This window comes from Pelophylax lessonae (genome assembly GCF_965119305.1).
Source record: "Pelophylax lessonae genome assembly, chromosome: 1".
Classification (NCBI taxonomy): domain Eukaryota; kingdom Metazoa; phylum Chordata; class Amphibia; order Anura; family Ranidae; genus Pelophylax; species Pelophylax lessonae.
This window is the reverse complement of record NC_138768.1, coordinates 297,050,308-297,073,930: the sequence shown is the minus strand read 5'-3', so window position 1 is coordinate 297,073,930 and position 23,623 is coordinate 297,050,308. Positions and strand designations below refer to the sequence as shown.

The 23,623-nt window shown below is 47.1% G+C and overlaps 1 protein-coding gene across 1 annotated transcript in view; it reads right to left on the bottom strand.

The window, feature by feature from the left end:
- Positions 1-7,523: 7,523 nt before the first annotated feature.
- The window catches only part of LOC309569004 (sodium-dependent serotonin transporter-like), a 109,791-nt gene continuing 93,691 nt past the window's right edge, over positions 7,524-23,623 (bottom strand). The window contains exon 13 of the mRNA XM_082274765.1: positions 7,524-7,976. Coding sequence (XP_082130891.1) covers positions 7,899-7,976 — 78 coding nt within the window. The 3' untranslated portion in view covers positions 7,524-7,898. The remainder of the gene's footprint in view (positions 7,977-23,623) is intronic.

Here is a 23,623-nt window from a genome sequence, read left to right as displayed (position 1 = left end):
TATAAAAAAAAAAAACAGCAGATATCGCTACTGTAATATAATTATAATTTCTATTGTGAAACAGTGAAAGTATTATATATTGTATCATGTGTATGTATATAAAAAAATATGCCTAGAAGTCGGATATGCAGGAAACTTTTACTTTAAATGTAATTGTAATGCCTTATATCACCTCTAGTCTACCGGCCTCCACCTTCTCTGGGTTCAGATGCTCATCTTCCCTGCACAGAGCCCTTAAAGTGATTGTAAACGCTGGATTTTTTAAAAATGTATTTTAACAACAATCTTGTCACACTTACCCTCTGATTCTCCTCTTCTGCCCCCCTCCCCCCAAGGCAATTCTGGCCCCTCCTGCCTTAAAAGTGCCCCTAAAAGAAGCAGCAAAATATAGAACTGTACAGAGTGTCCCTATAACAAGGTTAAAAAAAACTCTGCCTTTAGAATCACTTGGTTCCTTCTCTTGCCCAGGACTACATTTCCCACGAGGCATTAGCTCCTCACACGCTCACACACTCACACGTTCTCTGCCATCTACATACATGTATGGATGGTGTACTAAGCTGTATGTGCGTTGCACTGTATTTTCTGATATGTAAACAAATGATGCATTCTGTATGCAGGACAACCAATCGGCTGACCGATTAATCGCTTACGAAAATAGTTGACAACTATTTTCATAATCGATTAGTTGACGATTAATCGATTAGTTGTTTCAGCCCTACCTACTTTTTCATTTCAGTATGTGGCAGTCACCAGCGTTTTCTCCGCTTTGCTGTGGGAGAGGAGCATTATCAGTTTGTGGCGTTACCCCTTGGTCTCGCCTCTGCTCCTCGGGTTTTCAAAAAAGTGTTAGCCCCGGTGCTTGCCTTGCTACGCCAATGGGGGATCGCGGTACTGGGCTACTTGGACAATCTCCTTCTGAAAGTGGAGTCTCCCTGTACTCTGGTGGACAACCTGGAGATCACAATAGGGACTCTGCGGGAGTTTCTGCTGGATTCTGAATTTTCAGAGGTCTGCTCTGGTTCCATCCACAAAGCTCGACTATCTGGGCCTGACTCTGGACTCGGCCTTAGCCAGAGTGCTCCTTCCCAGAAATTGCAGGCTGCAATTCGTCTCCTGCTGTCCAACAGATGGTTGTTCCTCCAGACTTGCATGCGGGTGCTGGGCCTGATGGTGTCTACCTTTGAGACGGTTCAGTTTGCACAGTTCCTATACGAGGTCCCTGCAAAGGGAGATTCTGACCAAATGGGACAAGACTCCCCAGTCCCTGGAATATCAGATCTGGCAAAATTACGGAAGGAGGGAGTCCTTGATATGGTGGCTTTGTTCTCTGGCACATCGGCTGGGAAAATCCTTCCTCCCCTTGTATTAGACAGTTGTCACCATGGATGCCAGCCTGTCCGGCTTGGGAAGCATCCTCAGCAAGCATTTTGCTCAGGGGACGTGGACGTTGGAAGAGCCTGGACTACCGATCAATGTCTTGGAACTCCGAGCGATCAGACTGTGTCTGGATCATTGGATTTATCGTCTTCAGGGTTGTCCTATACGCATTCAATCGAACAATGCCACGGCCGTGGCCAGTGGCGTACCTAGAGCATTTGGCACCCGGGGCGGATCCTATATCTGGCACCCCCCCGACTTTAAAATGTAAAAACACCCACAAAAAAATGTAATGTTTTCAAGAATATTTTTTGCACAAATTTCACAGCCCCCCATCACAGTGCCCCTTGCAGTCTGCCCTCCGTCTCTCTAATCACAGTTCCCCCTTTTGCACTCTCTGCCTCCCCTGCACAGTCCTACCTTCAGCATAAATAGATAGCTAATATTAGCAATGTGTTTAAGTTTGAGTAAGAGATTGGAGACTTGCTAAAGGAGATATTCAGAGACTACAGACATTATACAGTAGATGGTCAGAGACTGCAGACGTGATACAGGAGATGGTCAGAGACTGCAGACGTGATACAGGAGATGGTCAGAGACTGCAGACATGATACAGGAGATGGTCAGAGACTGCAGACATGATACAGGAGATGGTCAGAGACTGCAGACATGATACAGGAGATGGTCAGAGACTGAGGACATGATACAGTAGATGGTCAGAGACTACAGACATGATACAGGAGATGGTCAGAGACTGCAGACATGATACAGGAGATGGTCAGAGACAGCAGACGTGATACAGGAGATGGTCAGAGACTGCAGACATGATACAGGAGATGGTCAGAGACTGCGGACATGATACAGGAGATGGTCAGAGACTGAGGACATGATACAGTAGATGGTCAGAGACTACAGACATGATACAGGAGATGGTCAGAGACTGCAGACATGATACAGGAGATGGTCAGAGACAGCAGACGTGATACAGGAGATGGTCAGAGACTGCAGACATGATACAGGAGATGGTCAGAGACTGCGGACATGATACAGAAGATGGTCAGAGACAGCAGACGTGATACAGGAGATGGTCAGAGACTGCAGACATGATACAGGAGATGGCCAGAGACTGCAGACATGATACAGGAGATGGTCAGAGACTGCAGACATGATACAGGAGATGGTCAGAGACTGCAGACATGATACAGGAGATGGTCAGAGACTGAGGACATGATACAGTAGATGGTCAGAGACTACAGACATGATACAGGAGATGGTCAGAGACTGCAGACATGATACAGGAGATGGTCAGAGACAGCAGACGTGATACAGGAGATGGTCAGAGACTGCAGACATGATACAGGAGATGGTCAGAGACTGCGGACATGATACAGGAGATGGTCAGAGACTGAGGACATGATACAGTAGATGGTCAGAGACTACAGACATGATACAGGAGATGGTCAGAGACTGCAGACATGATACAGGAGATGGTCAGAGACTGCAGACATGATACAGGAGATGGTCAGAGACTGCAGACATGATACAGGAGATGGTCAGAGACTGAGGACATGATACAGTAGATGGTCAGAGACTACAGACATGATACAGGAGATGGTCAGAGACTGCAGACATGATACAGGAGATGGTCAGAGACTGCAGACATGATACAGGAGATGGTCAGAGACTGAGGACATGATACAGTAGATGGTCCGAGACTACAGACATGATACAGGAGATGGTCAGAGTCTGCAGACGTGATACAGGAGATGGTCAGAGACTGCAGACGTGATACAGTAGATGATCAGAGACTGCAGACATGATACAGGAGATGGTCAGAGACTGAGGACATGATACAGGAGATGGTCAGAGACTGAGGACATGATACAGTAGATGGTCAGAGACTACAGACATGATACAGGAGATGGTCAGAGACTGCAGACATGATACAGGAGATGGTCAGAGACTGAGGACATGATACAGTAGATGGTCAGAGACTACAGACATGATACAGGAGATGGTCAGAGACTGCAGACGTGATACAGGAGATGGTCAGAGACTACAGACATGATACAGTAGATTATCAGAGACTGCAGACATGATACAGGAGATGGTCAGAGACTGCAGACATGATACAGGAGATGGTCAGAGACTGAGGACATGATACAGTAGATGGTCAGAGACTACAGACATGATACAGGAGATGGTCAGAGACTGCAGACATGATACAGGAGATGGTCAGAGACTGCAGACATGATACAGGAGATGGTCAGAGACTGAGGACATGATACAGTAGATGGTCAGAGACTACAGACATGATACAGGAGATGGTCAGAGACTGCAGACATGATACAGGAGATGGTCAGAGACTGCAGACATGATACAGGAGATGGTCATAGACTGAGGACATGATACAGTAGATGGTCAGAGACTGAGGACATGATACAGTAGATGGTCAGAGACTACAGACATGATACAGTAGATGCTCAGAGGCTGAGGACATGATAGAAGATAGAAGAGCACTAGGGGGGCCGGAGAGCACAGACGAAGCAGAGAGCACTGGAGGTGCTGAAGGGCACGGTGGGGGGGGGGGGGGACTGGAGAGAATTAAGAGAGGGTTTGGAAAGCATTGTAGGGGGGTTGGAAGGTGCAGGGGGTGGATTGCACTGGGGGGGACAGGGAGCACTTGGGGGGCGAGCAGGGAAAACCAGGGGGGTGGAGAGCACTGGGGGGACAGGGAGCACTTAGGGGGGTGGGCAAGGAAAATCAGGGGGGTGGAGAGCACTGGGGGGACAGGGAGCACTTAGGGGGGTGGGCAAGGAAAATCAGGGGGGTGGAGAGCACTGGGGGGGCGAGCAAGGAAAATCAGGGGGGTGGAGAGCACTGGGGGGACAGGGAGTACTTGGGGGGCGAGCAGGGAAAATCAGGGGTGGATAGCACTGGGGGGACAGGGAGCACTTAGGGGGGTGGGCAAGGAAAATCAGGGGGGTGGAGAGCACTGGGGGGACAGGGAGTACTTAGGGGGGTGGGCAAGGAAAATCAGGGGGGTGGAGAGCACTGGGGGGACAGGGAGTACTTAGGGGGGTGGGCAAGGAAAATCAGGGGGGTGGAGAGCACTGGGGGGACAGGGAGCACTTAGGGGGGAGGGAGAAAGCACTGTGGGGAGTTGAAGAGCATGGGGGGGGCTAAAGAACAGGGGGGGGCTAGTGCACTGGGGGGAGAGGGGCTAAAAGCACTGAGGGAGGGATTAGGAGCACTGGAGGAGGTTAAGAACTTTGGGGGGCCAGCAAAAGAAGTTGTATAGGAGGGGGATGGGGCAGTTGCATATAGATGAATTGATCTTTCCCTATTCTTCCTGCAGGAGGGAGAGGAGGAGAATCAGTTATTCAGCAGGAAGTTGCAGGAAGAATAGAGAAAGATGAATTCCTCTATATGTAGCAGCCCCATCCCCCTCCTATCCAGCACACACTTTTGCAATGGGCACTCACCTTCTTCCCGCCGAGGCCCCGCCCCTTATTCCCGCCGCGGCTCCGCCCCCTTATTCCCGCCGCGGCTCCGCCCCCTTATTCCCGCCGTGGCTCCGCCCCCCACTAGCAGCACGGACTGAAGGAGCTGCCAGCCACTGCAGCTGCCTTCACACTGCGGGATCTGTCTGACTATGAACACACCGGGCAGGACACCGGCTGACACCCCCCAGTGAGTGGCACCCGGGGCGGGCCGCACCCCCGCCCCCCCCATTGGTACGCCACTGGCCGTGGCTTATGTCAATCATCAAGAGGATACAAGAAGTGTCCTGGCGGATCTGGAGGTAGCAGACACTCTAAGGTGGGCAGAACGGTTCGTTCCAGCCCTCTCCGCCGTACACATTCCCGGGATGGAAAATTGGCAGGAGGAGTATCTCAGTTGGCAGGTGTTGGACCATGAGGAGTGGTCCCTTCATCTGGAGGTGTTTCATTAGCTTTGTCTCCGATGCGGCACTCCCGAGGTGGATCTGTTGGCATCTCGGCTCAACAGAAAGGTGCAGAGCAATTTACTGTGAACCAGCTTGGTTTTGATATCTGATATGTTGACAGCTATGCTTTGGAAGTACAACCCCAAACTGTTTCATTTAGTTAACATCAAGAGACAGAAGACATTAGGAAGATTTTGTTGTTTTATTTTGTTTGTATTCAATGCAATATGTTGATTGTTTTGGAATGGGGTTTATAAAAACATACAAAGGATAAACAATAAATAAACAGGTAAAATTAAGTTAACATGAAGTTAAAGAATAGTTAACAAGTGAAATTTGGTACATAGTTCCACATTAGGAGACCAGTAAGGTCTGGTTCACACCTGAATTACACAGGAACATGGTTCATTTGAATGGGATGAAATCTCACTGGATCACACCAAAAGTAGTACATGCACTACTTTTCAAAAATGCAATGCACTGGATCACATGGTTCTGCGGTATCATGCAATCTGATGCAGGCAAAAGCACTTTGCAATCTGTGTTTGGGGTGTCATTGGGTGCATTTTGAAGGCAATGCAGGAGACACACACAAAACATGGGTTTCCTGCACCACATTCCAGTGTTAACAAACCCTAAATATGTACATTGGAATACTAACTCACATCCTCAAGTTATGTACATTAAGTTTGCAACCTCTGATGAAAAGCTCCTCCATTCACTTATTACAGATAGAAGAGAATACAAGGCATACTCTTCTTTATGTGATCTCATAAACTTGTAGTGTGCTTTAAAAATGGACATCTTTGACAAATTCATGTATTAGTTGATAGTAAATAAAGAAAAATATTTTGTGCTTAGTGCAACCATATGTCACCTATAAAACATCAGAATACTGGATGTTAGATCGAAATACATACACATATAATAAGTATGCATCAACCCAAATATAGTCCAAAAAAAACGATTATATGAAAAAACATTCAGATTTCTGTGATGTGATACTCTTCAGCACAGTTCAGGAAACAACAGAGTTCAAAAAATAAATTTCATTGAGTCAGTAAAACAATCAGCCATTCACCGATCCAGTGTAGGTATCTTGAAAAGCCAACCAAACACTTTGTACTTTCCACCACAGACAAAAATGGCCTCTTACCAAATTAATTGGATTCCCATAACGGAGATCAAACACGCATGTTTATCAATGATTATCCAGGCATCCATCCATGGTAAAAGGACTTTGCGAGCCTCAGGCTCCAAGATTGTACCAGGCAGCATCCATACTCATAAAGGGAAACAGAGTTCATACATAGTGTAAAACTGGCAAAAAAATTATTATAAAAAAGATATATACTTACAGAGTTAAAGGCAGAAATAGTATGTAACAACAAATAGTAGCGCCTCGCTGGCATCCTCCTGCTGGGCATAGTAACGTCACAGGTTAAGCCCAACATGTTTCGCTGTCAAACAGCATTGACAGGGGAACAGAAGTGACATCTAGTACAGTTTATATAGACTCTGCTGCTGCTACTGTAATGCTGATCCCATTAGTATAACTAGACCTACCCCAAAATGGTGCCTTTAGAAGATTTGGCAGTTTTACACTATGTGCGGCCTCAGTTCCCCTGTTATGAGTATTGATACTTGTCTGGTCCAGTCTTGCAGCCTGAGGCTGGCGGAAGCTTTTCACCATGGATGGATGTCTGGATGGTCATTGATGAACATGCGTGTTTGATCTCTGGTACGTGGATCCAGTTCATTTGGTAACAGGCCATTGTTGTCTGTGGTGGAGGCCACAAAGTGTTTAGTTGGCTTTTAAAGATACCTAAACTGGGTCGGTGGATGGCTGATTGTTTCACTGAAATTTGTTTTTTGAACTCTTTGTTGTTTCCTGAACTGTGCTGAAGAGTATCACATCACAGAAATCGGAATGTTTTCTTTGCATAATTTGTTTCTTTGGACTTTACTTGGGTTGATGCACACCTATCAGTTGATATTAACATTTCTGTAACACTATTTACAAGGTAAAGTTTATCTTTTTGGAGTAATTTCTAAGAACATTGTTTCACTAACAGTCTATAACAGTCAAAAAAAAAAAGGCAGATGAAAGATAACAATTACATGGCATTTTATTTACACAGTGCCACAGAATTTAACAGCACTTGAAGAACTCGAAGGCTCCTCTGACAGATTTACACCTGTGCACTCAGTAGACCATTAGTGGACAGGTTAATGTAAAGTTCAAACAAGAAGGTGTGAGAATGACTAAAATACTAAAAAAATGTGATGCTTCCTTTTCACATTCTTCATAATGCAAGCAGATACACAAGAGAAAAAAAAACTGTATTTTACAGCTCATTGTGACAATTTTACCAGGATGCATCATCTTTCAAATGTTAACAAGTATATAAAAAAACGGATCTTTCTTCTAGTTACTCTGACAGCTATATCTCATTAGTGCTGCACTTAGATCCCCCTGGAGAGGAGAGAAGCCCATATAAAGCACCATTGACTGATTCTCTTTCATGGTTAGATGATTCTGCCACCCACTGGCGCTGGATGTGAGGAACTATGGGGCCATCGTCATGCATAGGGAATCAGGCTGATGATCTCTTGTGTTTTCAGGTCGTATGCATACTGCAAGCCTCTGGAGAGAAAAAAAGGGAGAGTTTAAAATAAAGTCCATTTAGCAGTTATAAAGACTGTGCAAAGAGAGCTCCTGCCCACAGCAACACATCACCTTAAGGTAAAATAACGGTTACTGTTACAGCTACACTTCTGTTTACATTTTTATAATTACCAATATAGACATCTAGTGCCTAAAACAGTCTTTTGGTGCTTGCTGTGAAGCTCTTAGACCCAGCCATCTATAGTTATTGTGGGAGCTGGTAATGGCAGGAATCTCTAGCAGTGTCATGTAAAACGTCCCTAGTCTCTGACTATCTTCTACAGTAGAGGTACTGAAATAAAGATCACGTAGGTCCTGTCAGTAACCTTTTATTTTTGCAGATACCCAAATCTCATTTTTTTTCCATGACTCACATCCTTAACATCACAGCCCTGGCCCCCCCCTTTAGATAACAGCCCCCTTTACATCAGTGTCCTCAGTCCCTGCCTTCCCCTCACATCACAACTCCCTTTGACATCGCAGACCCCCCCCCACATCACAACCCCCTTTCACATCACAGCCTCCCTTGCAAACACAGACCCCCCTCACATCACAGCCCCCCATGCAAACACAGACCCCCCTCACATCACAGCTCCCCTTGCAATCACAGCCCCCCTTGCAACCACAACCCTCCACATCACAGCTCCCCCCTCCTTATATCACAGCCACCTTTGCAAACATAGTCCTCCTCCTCACATAATAGCCCCCCTTGCACATCACAGCCCCCCCCCCATACCACAGCTCCCCCCTCTCATATCACAGACTTGTTTACATTACAGCTCCCTCACAATCACAGCCAGAGCCCGTGGTACCACTAGGCAAACTAGGCAGCCGCCTAGGGCGCACTTCCACCTAGGGTGCAGCCATGGCCAGTTGTTGCTGGGTCCAAAACCCCCCCCCCCCCAGAGCGTCCTGTCTAAATACTCAGTCAGCGTATCTGCTGCCACAGCTGCGCTGCTCAGCAACAGTGCAGGCTGTGTAGCAATCAGAGCCATCCCTAAATGTATGGCGGATGACAGCATCCACTGCCGCTGCCTGTTCTTAGTGCTAGGTTGCATGCCCCTCCCCCAGGCCCCGGCATTCAGAAGAGGAGGAAGTTCCTCTGCCAAAGCAATCTGGTCCCAGTGCACAGCCTTCTAACTTCTACCTATACTGTTGCCAATTGCTACAATGAGAAAGAAATGGGGTCTTTACAATACTCCCTCCTCCCCTTTTTCTACCCTCAACTATTTTCTTAAACCTCCCTACTCTTCTTAGCCCACTCTGCTCTTCCCTTCTAACTTTGGAGACCTTATTGAAAGGGAATAGGATCTAGGTACCCTGATGTAAGGGGGCTTTAGGGACCCTGATGTAGGGGGGGGCTCTGAGGACCCTGATGTAAGGAGGGTTACTTTGTAGATCCTAATTAAAGGGGAACTTTGATGTAAGGGGAAAATCTGGCGTCCCTGATTTAAGAAGGTGGGACTCTGGGGACCCTGTTGAAAGGGGGCTTTAGGGACCCTGATGTAAGGTTGCTTTAGGGACCCTGATGTAAGGGGGCTCTGGGGAACCTAATGAAAGGGGGACTCTAATGTAAGAGGGAACTTTGGGGTCCCTAATTTAACTGAGGAGGGGGGACTCTGGGAACCATGATGTAAGGGGGGACCCTGATTTAAGAAGGAGGGCTCTGTGAGACCCTAATGTAAGGGAGGACCCTGAATTAAGGTGGAGGTCTCTGGGGGACCCTGATGTAAGGGGAGGGGGCTATGTAGACCCTGATAAGAGGCCTGCATAGGCTGCATTTTCAGCCTTTTTTGGTGGGGGGTGCAAGTAGCTGGTTTTTGCCTAGGGTGCAAAATAGTCTAGCACCGGCCCTGATCACAGCCCCCCATTAAACCACAGTCCTCACTGCAGTTACAACTCCCCCCCCCCCCCCCACAACACACCAAAGGGCAGGAGGTGCGGCAGGGTGGATTCCTTTTCTTTGTGTATTTGCCCGCCTGATGCCATTGCTGCTGCTGTTAAACTAACTGCAGGGAAGAGGGCGAGAGATACATAAGGTCTGCACTGAGGGTAGGAGCTGCCCAACTCTTCTTGTTAACAAGTGAGTGATTAATTGTGAGACCTGCCTTGTGTCTTAACAACCCATCACCCACTGGTTAATTTGAAAGGTTGGGCAGCTCCCGCTTCCCATGTAGACCTGCCGTATCTTCCCTGCTGTGAGTCTAACAGCGGTGGCAGGCAGGCAAATACTTACACAGGAGGAATCCACCCTGCTGTGCCTTCTGCCCCCTGGCATGCTGTGGGTGTTAACAGCAGCAGCAGGGGAGAAGTCCACTCAGGCTGCTAAGTCGTGCAGCCGCAGTCTGGACAGGACTATCACACGGTCCGCCATTTAGTGACGCCTGCTCTACAGCATGTATCCAGTTTCCAACCACACCAGTAGTTTGTCCTCAACTTCTGACCATCTCCTGTAGTATGTCTGCAAATTCTGTACCATTACATATACTGAATTGTAATGAACGGCCTCCTTTACCCTGTACATTGACCGCCAGTTTATTATAGTTGATAAACATTGCTCTAATTTAAGAGTGGTAGACATTTAGTGTACACTTAATTCTTTAGCAATATCAAGAATTGTCCTTCCTAACCTATGATTGCTCAGCATCGAAGCAAAAAAGAAATGTAAGTTCAAGTGAAATTAAAAAATCTATACATAACATGTAATTTAACCCTAACATTTAAACTTCTTTCTCCTTTTAAGCTTAACATTTAAAGTGGTTGTACACTCTGAAATGACATATGAACAAAGCATATCCTTCTATAGTGTGTATTTGTCTCAATCCGAAGCACGAATTGTCATTTCTGTCTTCTGTTTAAGCTGACAAGTTTTCCTGACAGCAAGAGAAAAAAAAAGGTGTCAGGGGAGGGAGCGCTCTAGCTGATTAAAATCCCCTGTCCTGTTCTTGTGTGCTGTGTGAAGGGGGGGTTGTGTCCCTTAAATCAATCAGCTCTCAGAGCTCTCCTCACTGAGTTCCGCAGAATGTAACTTCAGCTCTCTGCGTCTATTTTTCTCAAAGCTCAGACAAGCTTTATGAATTCTGCACTTTGCACAATGAAGAGAAGATAGCAGATAAAAAGGTACAACTTATATAGGAGGTTTTGTTTTGTCTCTGTGTATGTAATGTTCTGGTACCTTTGGGTACCCTAATTACTCTTTCATAAGTGTATGCGCCCCACCATTCTCTTTTGGTAAGGTGCGCATACACCTTTAAGACTGATGCTGTCATCACTGAGCGCCGGACTGGATGGCTATTTAGATCGCCGGCTCTCACTCACATGTGTTCGTTCAAACTGCTTTGTGCCTTGATGCTAACCTGTCTTGAAGCTCTCATGCTTGCAAGCATACCTCGCTGTCGGAACCACGCTGCGCTGATCCCTGTATCCCGCTACCGGATCATCCGCTCTTGCCGAACCTCTCCTCTGCTACATTGCTATTAGTGATAAGTACCCCACAGGGGAAACCTCTATAACCTTCATACTAAAGCTTACACTATCTAGCTCTGCATACTAAGGACTATTACTACATCTGCATTATCTAAGATTGCTAGCTCTTGAGCCTACTACCACCTGTTCTTGCACTGGGTTGATCTCTCTTGTATGTCCACCTGCTACTCTGTCATCTGCTACCATACATGATTGCTAAACCTATCTGCATCCCATCTGCTACTATCTTACTTTCAAGAACATTTCCTTTCAAGTGTCTGTCATCTACCATCTCTACCCAACCTGTCTCTTCAGCCTATCATCACTGTGTTACTATATACATAAGTCACTCTAGGAAACATCTTATTGAGTGTGTGTATTTACTTGCTGAATTGAGATCATCCACACATGATGAGTCATTGAGAGTTGGGATTGGTGTCTCAGCGTTTCTCTACATGACTACTGAAGTGGAATATTTCTGCAGCTGAAAATCCACATCATACGTAAAACGCAGGAGCGTTACAGTGTATCACCCGAGGCCAGTCACTTCACTGGGTTTATGTAAAGGTTTGCAACCACTTTAACTACATCCTAGTAGCAACACAACATGTCCCCTACTCCCTAGTGTTAACACAACCTAACAAACCCCCTACCCCCAAAGTAGTATCACATTCTTAACATATAACCTTTCCCAATCAAACACAAAGCTCAAAATATTACCCTTAACCTACTCTAACACCTAATCCAGGGGTTGGCAACCCTTCCGTAGCAATCTACCAATCAATCGTGAGTAGGTGACGATCAGATTGTGTCCCTTCTTTGCCGACCCTGAAACATGGAGAGGGGTGGCATTTATTGGAACCAATCCCTTGTATTTTCCTCCTGTGGCAGCTGAAAGCCAGCTTCTCCTGTTCTCCCTCCCACTGGCATTCCGCTGCCACAGGAGGAAAATACAGGGGATCATCTGCAGTAAATGCGGTCCCCCTTCCTCCTGCTGCCTGCCTTCCCCCCTTGCAACACTGCTAGCTTCTTCTCCTCTCCTGCCAGCTGCTGCGGGTTATCTTCAGTGTGGAGAGCGGGAGAAGAGGCCGGTAAATATGTAATTTACCAGTCCCCTCCTTTTCTGAATGAACACAATGAGTGATTAGTACAAATTACTCACTGTGTTCATTCAAACCGAAGCATACTGTAGTAAACTATGTTTACTATGCTTTAGATTGTGAATGAACAGGGAGACCATGCAAGGCTCTTCCTGTTCATTCATTCTGTGCAGCTGAGGCTGCAGAAATGGAGATTGAGGACTGTGTCCTCAATCTTGTTTGTCTCAAAAGTGAGACATCAGAGGTCTGTTAACCACTTTACCACCAGAGGATTTTGCTGTCTTACGTCCAGGCCACTTTTTGCAATTCGGCACTGTGCAACTTTAACTGACAATTGCGCGTTCGTGCGACGCTGTACCCAAACAAAATTTTTTTTCCCACAAACAGAGCTTTCTTTTTGTGGTATTTGATCACCTGTGCGATTTTTACTTTTTGCGCTATAAACAAAAAAAGAGCGTATATTTTGAAAAAATAACAATATTTTTCACATTTTGTATATATGAAATTCCCCCCCAAAAAATGTAAAAATCTAATTTTTTTTTAATTTTTGGCCAATTTGTTTTCTGCTACCTATGTTTGGTAAAAAAAAATCACAATAAGCGTATTTTGATTGGTTTGCACAAAAGTTATTGCGCTTACTAACTAAGGGAAAGATTTCTGTCATTTTTGGTGTTTTTTTTTTTACGAGTAATGGCGGCGATCTGCGATTTTTTTTTTGTGGGACTGCGACATTGCGGCGGACATATGCACTGTTACTGTAAAAATTACACTGGCAGGGAAGGGGTTAATTTTATTGGAGAGGGAGGGGTTAATGTATGCCTGGTGCTTACTGACATGTGTGGGGGGAGGTGACTGAGTGACACAGGGACAGATCGCAGGTTCAGCTATGCTGGACCCTGCAATCTGACCCTGTCTGTCACTTAGGAGATCCGCCCGCTTTGTTTACACAAGCGGGCGGATCTCCAGACTCGATTCCCCGACGATCGGGGAAGAGCAGCGGCTCCTCCCCTGGCCCGACTCCCGCTGTGACTGAAAACAGCGGGAGCGAGCCTCCGGCGGCGTGCGTGCGCCGCCCACAAGGGCAGGAGTCCAGCGACGTAGGTCTACGTCGCTGGACGGGAACGAGCCACTTTGCCGCAGTATGGTCAACGTGACCGGTAAGCAAGTGGTTAAGACCCCTGATATTTCAACAAAGCCCCCCCCCCCCCAACAGGACTGCTAATTTGTTTTTTTTTAAATATTAAAAAAAAAATGTAAAAAAAAGAATAATTAAACTACTGACACCAACCTCTGCCCTAGTGACAAAGTCCACTCTACTGACTAACACAGTCCACTGCCCTACTGACTCCAACTTCTGCTCTACTGATACGTCCACTTGCTCTACTGACTCCAACCATTGCCCTTCTGACACCGTCCACTGCTCTGCTGATACCGTTTACTGCCCTATTGCCACCATCCACTACTCTCACATGAATACACTACAGAGGTTTTTTTGCTTCTTACCACAGAGAACCTTAAAAGTCATAAACCAAAACAATTGGGGGCATGTGGTAGGGATTTGCACTAACGTTCAATTGAAGCAAAGCGGTTTTCTGTAATGTTTTCTATCACTTGTGATAAGAGAATACTGTGTAAGCTGTTTAGGAAAAGCAAGGCTGCAGAGGGTTCTGGTGTCTAGGAGGCGGCATGCAACCTGCCTACCTGGGCCAGAGACAGTGAGTGGGAGCTTCTTGCTGAGGAATTTACAAAGTATGCTTCTCTCTTGAATAAGACTTGGGGGGATTATGACTAGGGCTGCCACCTCATCCCTTTAAACCTGAACACATATGAATTACACAGGTTCTGAGACTAATTTAATGCGGATAAGGCACCAAGTGAGTTTAATTACCACCTTAATCAGCCACAGAACATGTCTTATTAATATGTGTTCGGTTTTAAAGGGATGAGGTGGCAACCCTAATTATAGCTCAGATCATTATGTCGATATTTGCCTTGAGGGGTTTAATTTAAGTGAAGCGGAGAAGACAGTATCCTGAATTAGTTGGTACTTCTTTCATGGTCTCTATACTGAATCACAAAGGAGGGAGAAGGCAAAAGCAGAAATGAAGGTATTAAAAGACCAGCTAGCAGTTGCTTCAAAGCATGTACATTCAATTGCTAGTCAGGCTGATGATTTGCAAGAGCGATATACAGCCCTCATGACCAAATCAATTAACGCCTTAAGGAAAAAGAAGGGCCGTAAACCTTTTAGTAAGGTCAGGGTATATGCCATTGTCACATCTAACAACTGGGATTGTGCGGATGTGCTCTCCTCAAATGATAGTGAGGATGGGGAGATAGATGTATGTGATCCCCTTTAAAACGACTTTTACCAATGGAAACTTTTTTTTTTTTGCTAGGAAATACCTTATTTTCTTCTTTATTCATCCTCTCCTCACTTCCGGGTCCGGCCGCCGATTGGCGATTACGTCATTTGGCGGTTCGCAGGGGGTGCTGGGATGTATCTCATGGGATGAAATCTCGCATTATTACACAGTTGTCCTGAGCTGTACTGTATGTATTGGATTGAGGCCGTGCTCTGCCCCGCCTCCGCTACGCCTCCGCCCCGCCTCCTCTCAGTGAGCGAGGACTGAAAGCATTATATCCTCACTGAGCTCACTGAGAGGAGGCGGGGCGGAGGCTGGGCAGAGGCGGGGCACAGTACAGCTCAGGACTCCTGTGTAATAATGCGAGATTTCATCCCATGAGACACATCCCAGCATCCCCTGCGAATCGCCGAATGACGTAATCGCCGATCAGCGTCCGGACCCGGAAGTGAGGAGAGGATGAATAAAGAAGAAAATAACTTATTTCCTAACAAAAAAAAATAAAAGTTTCCATTGGTAAAAGTCGTTTTAAAGGGGATTACATACATCTATGTAATCCAAGTTATTAAAAATGGGTGGAACTCCACTTTAAGTTTTCCCTACTATTTGGTTTGGCCTCGCTGGGTAATTATTTATTTTTTAAAAAGGGCAGCGAACCTCAGTGATCTTTGATTTCTTTCATGTTGTTCAGGTATATCTCCACCTTTCAAAGGTTGCCTATGCCCGACTTAAACCATAATCTAACCCTTAAAGCAAACCTGTGCTTTGCCTATGCAGTGCACTTCCCAAATACTTTTCTCAGCCAGCATGTGCAATAGAAAAAAAGCCTGTGAGTTGGACTTTACACACGGCTGAGCATTGTCTCCCTATCCCCATATGACAGTGCTGGGCCAATCACCAAGTGCATGTTACATAACAGGAAGGCGAGTGAATCAGATGCTCCTCCATGCCTGAAAGCAGTGGATATTTTCCTCACTCTTGGTGGTGGATGAGGTGTTGTAGCAGGTACTGCATGTGATCAGTAGGTTAGGTTAGGAGCTAGTACAGCTCAAAGGATGAGCAAAACTGAAAAAAATGTGTGTGTATCTATTCTGACAGGGAGTTCTAGAGCCAATGAGTCATAATGGGGCTGGAAAACATATTCATTCTTAGTAGGGCAGATATGCTAATTAGTCATAATGTAGTGTGCATTTTTGAATCTTTGCTCCAGATTACAGCGTTAAAATGTATTCTACAAGTCCACCATTAATAGTACGCTGCTAAAGGAGGCTACAAAAATACTTGGTGTTCTGATAATTTAATTTATGTCAATATAATGTTTCATTATATGAGACATTTACAGAATACTTAAACCCAACATTTCATATTCCTGATATGTGTCTGCTGTACTAGGTACTTGTATGAAAAATTATCCTGTTCTCTTTGTATTGCTTGGTGCAAAATCCCTGGTGTTCCTGCCAGTCACTCTGCTTTCCTATTAAAAACGGACTACACTAGACATGAGAGCCAGCGGCGGAACTACCAGGGTCACACAAGTCACACTTGCGACCAGGCCCTGGTGTTCTGCCACTGTGGGGGGGCCACTGACTTCTCTAGTTACTTACTGAACAGCGGACTGCCCACACAGTCTCTTCACGGGGCCGCCCATTCAGTTTGCAGTTGCAACTAGATGATGGGGCATGCCATCGGGGAGCTAAATCTAGAAGAGAGTCAGCTGCCCCAGTGCAGTAAAGGGGGAGGAGCAGCAGGAGGTGACCGCGTGTGAGGAGACCCCCATCTCTATTCCTAACCAATGGAGACTGAGACATGTGGAGTGGAGCGGAGGGAGCCAGAGGAGACAAGGAGCATTGCAGGGGGAACCGAGTGGACACTGCAAGTAAGTGTCACTGATCCCGGCACCCAGCACTGCTACTGAACCCAGTTCCCACCACCACCACCGCTGATTCCATCCCCCTACCAGCACTGCCACTCATCCTCCCAGCACTGCCACTCACCCCCCTCATCAATGTCACTCACCCCCCCAACACTGCCACTCATACCCCCCTCCCGAGCACTGCCACTCTCCCCCTCCCCCCCAACACTGCCACTCATCCCAACCCTTCCCCCCCAGCACTGCCACTTATCCAACTCACCCAGCACTGCCACTGATCCCACACCCCCAGCACTGCCACTCATCAAACCCCCCCAGCACTGCCACTCATTCCACCCCCCAGCACTGCCACTCATCCCATTTCCCCCCCCCCCAGCACTGCCACTCAAACCATCCCCTCCCCCCAGCACTGCCACTCATCCAACCCCTCCAGCACTGCCACAGATCCCAACCCCCCAGCACTGCCACCAATCTGACCCCCCCTCTCAGCACTGCCACTTATCCCACCCCCAGCACTGCCACTCATCCCATCCCTTCCCACCCTCCGCACTCACACTCATCAAATCCCCCCCAGAACTGCCAGTCACCCCCCAGGACTGCCACTCATCCCCCCCAGCACTGCCACTCATCAAACCCCCCCAGGACTGCCACTCATCCCATCTCCCCAGCACTGCCACTCATCCCCACATCCCTACCCCCCCACCAGCACTGGCTCTCATCCCATCCCCCCAGCACTGCCACTCAACCCCCCCAGCACTACCACTCACCACCCAGCACTGCCCCTCATGCCGTCCCCCCAGCACTGCCACTCATCAAACCCCCCACCCCCAGCACTGCCACTCATTCCACCCCCCAGCACTGCCACTTATCCCCCTAAGCACTGCCACTCAGCTAACCCCCCCTGCCAGCACTGCCACTTATCCCATCCACTCCAGCACTGACACTCATCCTATTCCCCCAATAGTGCTAACACTCATCCCACCCCCCCACTGCCACTCATCCAACCCCCACCCAGCACTGACACTCATCCCATTCCCCCATCAGCACTGACACTTATTCCAATCTCCCCCCAGGACTGACACTAATCCCATTCCCCTACCGGCACTGACACTCATCCCATTCCCCCCAGCATTGGCACTCATCCCATCCCCCAACCAGCATTGGCAACTTATCTCATCCCCCCACCAGCACTGGCACTCATCCCATCCCCCCACCAGCCCTGACACTTATCCCATCCTGACACTCATCCCATCCCCCCACCAGCACTGACACTCATCCCCCCAACAGGTACTGACACTCACCCCCCTCACCAGCACTGACACTCATCCCATCCTCCCACCAGCACTGACACTCATCCCATTCCCCCACCAGCACTGACACCCATCCCATCCCCCCAGCACTGCCACTCACCCCCCAGCACTGCCACTCACCACCTTCCAGCACTGTCACTCATCAAACTCCACCCAGCACTGCCACTCATCCCACCCCCCAACACTGCCACTCATCCCATCCCACCTGCCCCCAGCCCTGCTACTCATCCCCCCCAGCACTGCCACTCATCCAACACCTCCCCCCAGCACTGCTACTCATCCCCTTCCTTTCCCCCCAGCACTGCCACTCATCTAACCCCCAGAACTGACACTTATCCAATCCCCCACCAGCACTGACACTCATCCCATCCCCCCAGCACTGAAAGTCATCCCATTCCCCCACTAGCATTAACACTCATCCCAGCCCCCCACCGGAACTGACACTCATCCCATTCCCCCCACTGGAACTGACACTCATCCCTATTCCCCACCGGTACTGACACCAGCGGTGGAACAAACAGGGTCCCAAAGGTCGCATTTGGGCCCTGGCATTCTGCCACCATAGGAGCGCCCTGGCTGGGGGTCAGGGGGGCCCTTTATGGTTTCTTGCACCTGGGCTCTGAAGGTTCTAGTTATGCCTCTGATGAGAGAACCACATGGTTAGTTCTAAAATTCAGCCTGCTGCAATGATCAGACTTTCCCTGACACACCCTCCCTGCATAGCCATTTACTGGGAAGTTTAGAGAGCTGCTGTTTCTCCTCCCCTAGCTCACGGAGCTCTTTAGGCTCCTAAGTATGTAATCACTTTTAAAAAAGAGTAAAAATGGTTTTATAATGTATGTGTGTATATATATATATATATATATATATATATATATATACAGTATCTCACAAAAGTGAGTATACCCCTGACATTTTTGTAAATATTTTATTACATCTTTTCATGTGACAATACTGAAGAAATTACACTTTGCTACAATGTAAAGTAGTGATTGTACAGCTTATATAACAGTGTAAATTTGCTGTCCCCTCAAAATAACTCAACACACAGCCATTAAAGTCTAAACCGCTGGTAACAAAAGTGAGTACACCCCTAAGTGAAAATGTCCAAATTGGGCCCAATTAGCCACTTGTTATCCCCGGTATTATGTGACTTGTTAGTGTTACAAGGTCAGGTGTGAATGAGGAGCGGGTGTGTTAAATTTGGTGTTATCGCTCTCACTCTCTCATACTGGTCATTGGAAGTTCAACATGGCACCTCATGGCAAAGAACTCCCTGAGGATCTGAAAAAAAGAATTGTTGCTCTACATAAAGATAGCCTAGGATATATTAAGATTGCCAAGACCCTGAACCTGAGCTGCCGCACGGTGGCCAAGACCATACAGCGATTTACCAGGACAGGTTCCACTCAGAACAGGCCTCGCCATGGTCGACCAAAGAAGTTGAGTGCACGTGCTCAGCCTCATACCCAGAGATTGTGTTTTGGAAATAGACATATGAGTGCTGCCAGCATTGCTGCAGAGGTTGAAGGGGTGGGGAGGTCACCCTGTCAGTGCTCAGACCATACGCCGAACACTGCATCAAATTGGTCTGCATGGCTGTCGTCCCAAAAGGAAGCTTCTTCTAAATATGATGCTGAAGACAAGCAGACTATCACGTACCTGGTGGAGACCAAGCTGTAGAGGGGGCTTCTCTTGCACCTCCTGTCCAACTCCCCTGATAGAGATGACAGGCGGTGTAGGACACAGAGTGGCACGAGGGCCGGTATAGCGGGTGATGTCTTGGCAGAAGACTGATGGCTGTGGATCACCGGATGAACACCTGGAACTGGAACTTGGTGATGCTGGTGAGAAGGCAGGAGCGAAGTCGGAATACAAGCCAAGGAGTTGTCAACAGCCGGACAGCACCGGTACAGGAACGTGAGACAAAAGCGGAGTCAGGATACAGGCCGAAGTCGGTACACGATCTGGCAGCAAGGTACAAAGTCACAAGGCAAGGCAGGGTCAAACACAAGCCGAGGTCACAGGTAGGCAGGCAGGAATCCAAGGAGAGTCAAGGGCAAGCCGGGTCAGTATAACGGGAAATCCACAAGCAGGTCAGGGCACAGGTAGACAGGAACACAAGCTGAAAGACCACTCAGCAATGTGCTCCTGTCACCGCCTGGTATAAATAGGCCGTTTGGCGCCAATTGCGTGCGCACGTTGCGTACGCACGTTCGCGCACTGGCGCGTTCGCGCATTGGCGCATGCGCATTCGCACATTTCTTCCCGTGTGCCTGGGCATGCGCACTGAACGTCTCTTACACAGACTAAGGACATGGATTACTGGAGCCATGTCCTGTGGTCTGATGAGACCAACATAAACTTATTTGGTTCAGATGGTGTCAAGTGTGTGTGGCAGCAACTAGGTGAGGAGTACAAAGACAAGTGTGTCTTGTCTACTTCGTGTGCCCCATCGTATGCCAACCTGTACCTGGGAACGTCAACTGCTTTCAGATGACTCACTTACTACTTGGACCAGACACATTCTGGCCTGGTATCGTTATATTGATGACGTGTTCGTCATTTGGAGTTGCTCGACAGACGAGCTCATTGAGGGTGTCGCCCAGATGAATAACAATACCTTCAATCTCAAATTTACGATGAACTATGACTTGCAATCCATCAATTTCCTTGATATTACTATCGAAAAAGATACATTAGGTAATTTGCAAACTACACTCTACCGCAAACCCACATCCGCGAACACTATCTTACATGCCTCCAGCTCCCATCCAGCACCACTGATTTGATCTATACCCTTCAGCCAATATCTTCGTATACGAAGAAATTGCTCCAACGACACCCAGTTTAAAATTGAAGCCAATAATTTAAGGATACGCTTACGTAAAAGGGGATACTCAAAAACGTGTCTTAAAAATGCTTTCAACAGAGCAAACTCCTATACAAGACAAGAATTGCTGTTTGATAACAAAAAAGTCAGAGCGGCAAGGGATGATGCTCATCTCCCCCGTATTATAATTCAATATTCGGAACAACACCAACAAATATACAAAGCTATTAATAAATATTGGCATCTATTGAGTTTTGACCCTAACATCAGTCCTCACATCACAAAAAAAACAGCTATCACATATCGAAGAACAAAAGCTTTAAGGGATTACCTTACACGTAGCCAATTTGTTGGCAAATATCGCAATGACCCCTGTAAAAGATTTGGGACTTTTACATGTGGGGGATGTAATTACTGTCAGTACATTAACAAAGAAAAAGACATACGCCTTCCCAATGGCAAAGTGTTTAAGCCACACCACTTTGTAAACTGTTGGACAGCTGGGGTGGTGTACCTGTTATCCTGCCCCTGCGGGTCCTACTACGTAGGAAAAACCAAACTACCATTTCATAAGCGTATATACCGACATGTAGTAAGCATGCAGAAACGTGATCCTGATTTACCCCTTGGCAGGCATGTTCGCGATATACACTCAGGCATTTCCCCGACACCAAAGTTTCTAGCTCTGGATAGGGTCCACCCCAGTCCCCGTGGCGGGGACTGGAATAAGACCCTTCTACAGAGAGAAACACGCTGGATCCTGGAACTTAACGCCACCATAGCTCCGGGTCTAAACGACATAGTAAGCTTCAAGCCCTTTTTAGAGGGCTTTTCTTCAGGAGGCTGGGAACAATAGATCCCTCTACTTATTCCTTCAAATACAGATTATAATCTTAGTGTTACGTTATGAATAATAAATATGACCCATAACCTCTTTTATGGGTTCTATTCTATGTACAAGCTAGGCCAATATATGGTTTGATGATCTGGTCTCTCCAGATGCTCTAACATCTAGAATGTATATATCTTGGATATAACTTTTTTTTTTTTTTTTGGGAACCACCCAATATATATACATAGCTTTGAGTTGTCTCAATATCTAAAATCCATACACCTCTGATACAATGCCTCTGAGAATTACTAGCCGTTGTCACCAAGAACTACTCAATTACTGTCCCTGAACCAGTGACACACATTATATCACACTGTATTCTTGAAAGTGTAATTGAGAGGGGAGATGACGTCCCCTTGCTTTACATCTGACTTTTGTATTGGAAAATTCATATGAAAACTGGTCCCCTAGACATATTCTTTTATAGACATGTTTTCTGACATTATTTGGAGACCTTTCAGCAAAGACATTGGCTAACAGTAATTATCTTCTGGGTATAATTATAATATCTTGTGTATTTTATACATAGAGGTATACCAACCCTATAACATATGCTTTATGGAGATTGAGTACATGCAATATGTGTAGGAGACTGATTAATTATATTGATATGCACACTGTATATAATATGATATTTAAATATCAATGTTTATACTGCCAGAAATCTGTATAATATATTGCATTGTACATTGTACGCATGTGATATGCATCAGGGGAGGGCTGGCAGCCTTAGGCCTGGGGGGCAAGTCCAGTCAAGTGGCCTATTGAACCATGGAATCAGCTCACCATCCATGCCCACCTGGTTTTGGACTGACAGCTGTATACAGTGTCTGGCCCCTACATTAATCCAGCCCTGAGTGCGGCCTTTTTACTAGTTTTTACCACTTTTCCGAGTGGCCTGGGGGGCAATTGCCACCCTGCCCCCCTTGCCAGTCCTCCCCTGATATGCATGCACTGCCAGAAATCTGTGTAACATACTGCATTGTACATTGTATGCATATGATAGATCTGTATCAGTCCATCATGGTGGGCACTCTCCTTCTTTGGGTTTTGATCTCATTTAAATATACTACTGATTTATAAATGGGGGGGCTCCTCTCCCCTTTTTCCCCCTTTTTTGACCATATATTCTCTTGAAACCATGTCGGTGTAGATTGGACGATATACACCTTATAGTCCTACCTACGAATTTCCCTTTCTCTCTTTTTGCCCTGTACTGTCTTGTCTTTTTTTTATCTTTCCCCTCTTTTCTTTTTCCTTCCCCTCCTCTTATTCTTTTTTTTTTTTTTTCCTCCTCTTCCTCTTCCTCCCTCTTGTCTTTCTTTTTCTCCTATTCACTTCTATTGGTTTGTTCTGTTGCTTTCGCTGCCTTGTGTTGGCTGCAGGCTTCCCCCGGCGCGGGTAGGGGGCGCTGCTCTGTGCGGCTCCCCTCTAATACCGGCTTCCTTCCGCTGTGGCTGGTTTCCCGCGTCGGCACCCGTGGAGCGCAGACCCTGCCTCTCCTTCCGGGATGGGCGGAGCCCCGCGCTCCTCGAGCGGGTGATCGGATTGGCTCTTTGACGACACTGGTCCCGTGACACGGCCCCAGTGCGCAGGCGCCGGCGTTTGGCGTCTGCTTTTATTCAGTCGGACTTGGCATCCATACACAGAGGATGCCAAGCTCCAGGACCATTACATACAGGTAATGTCCCCCGGGCCTGTTTATGGGGGGAAACTCTCGGTGATGATACTCTTCTTGTACCCGTCTCTGCCGGTCTCTTTCCGGGATATACGTCTGGGACTCTCCATTT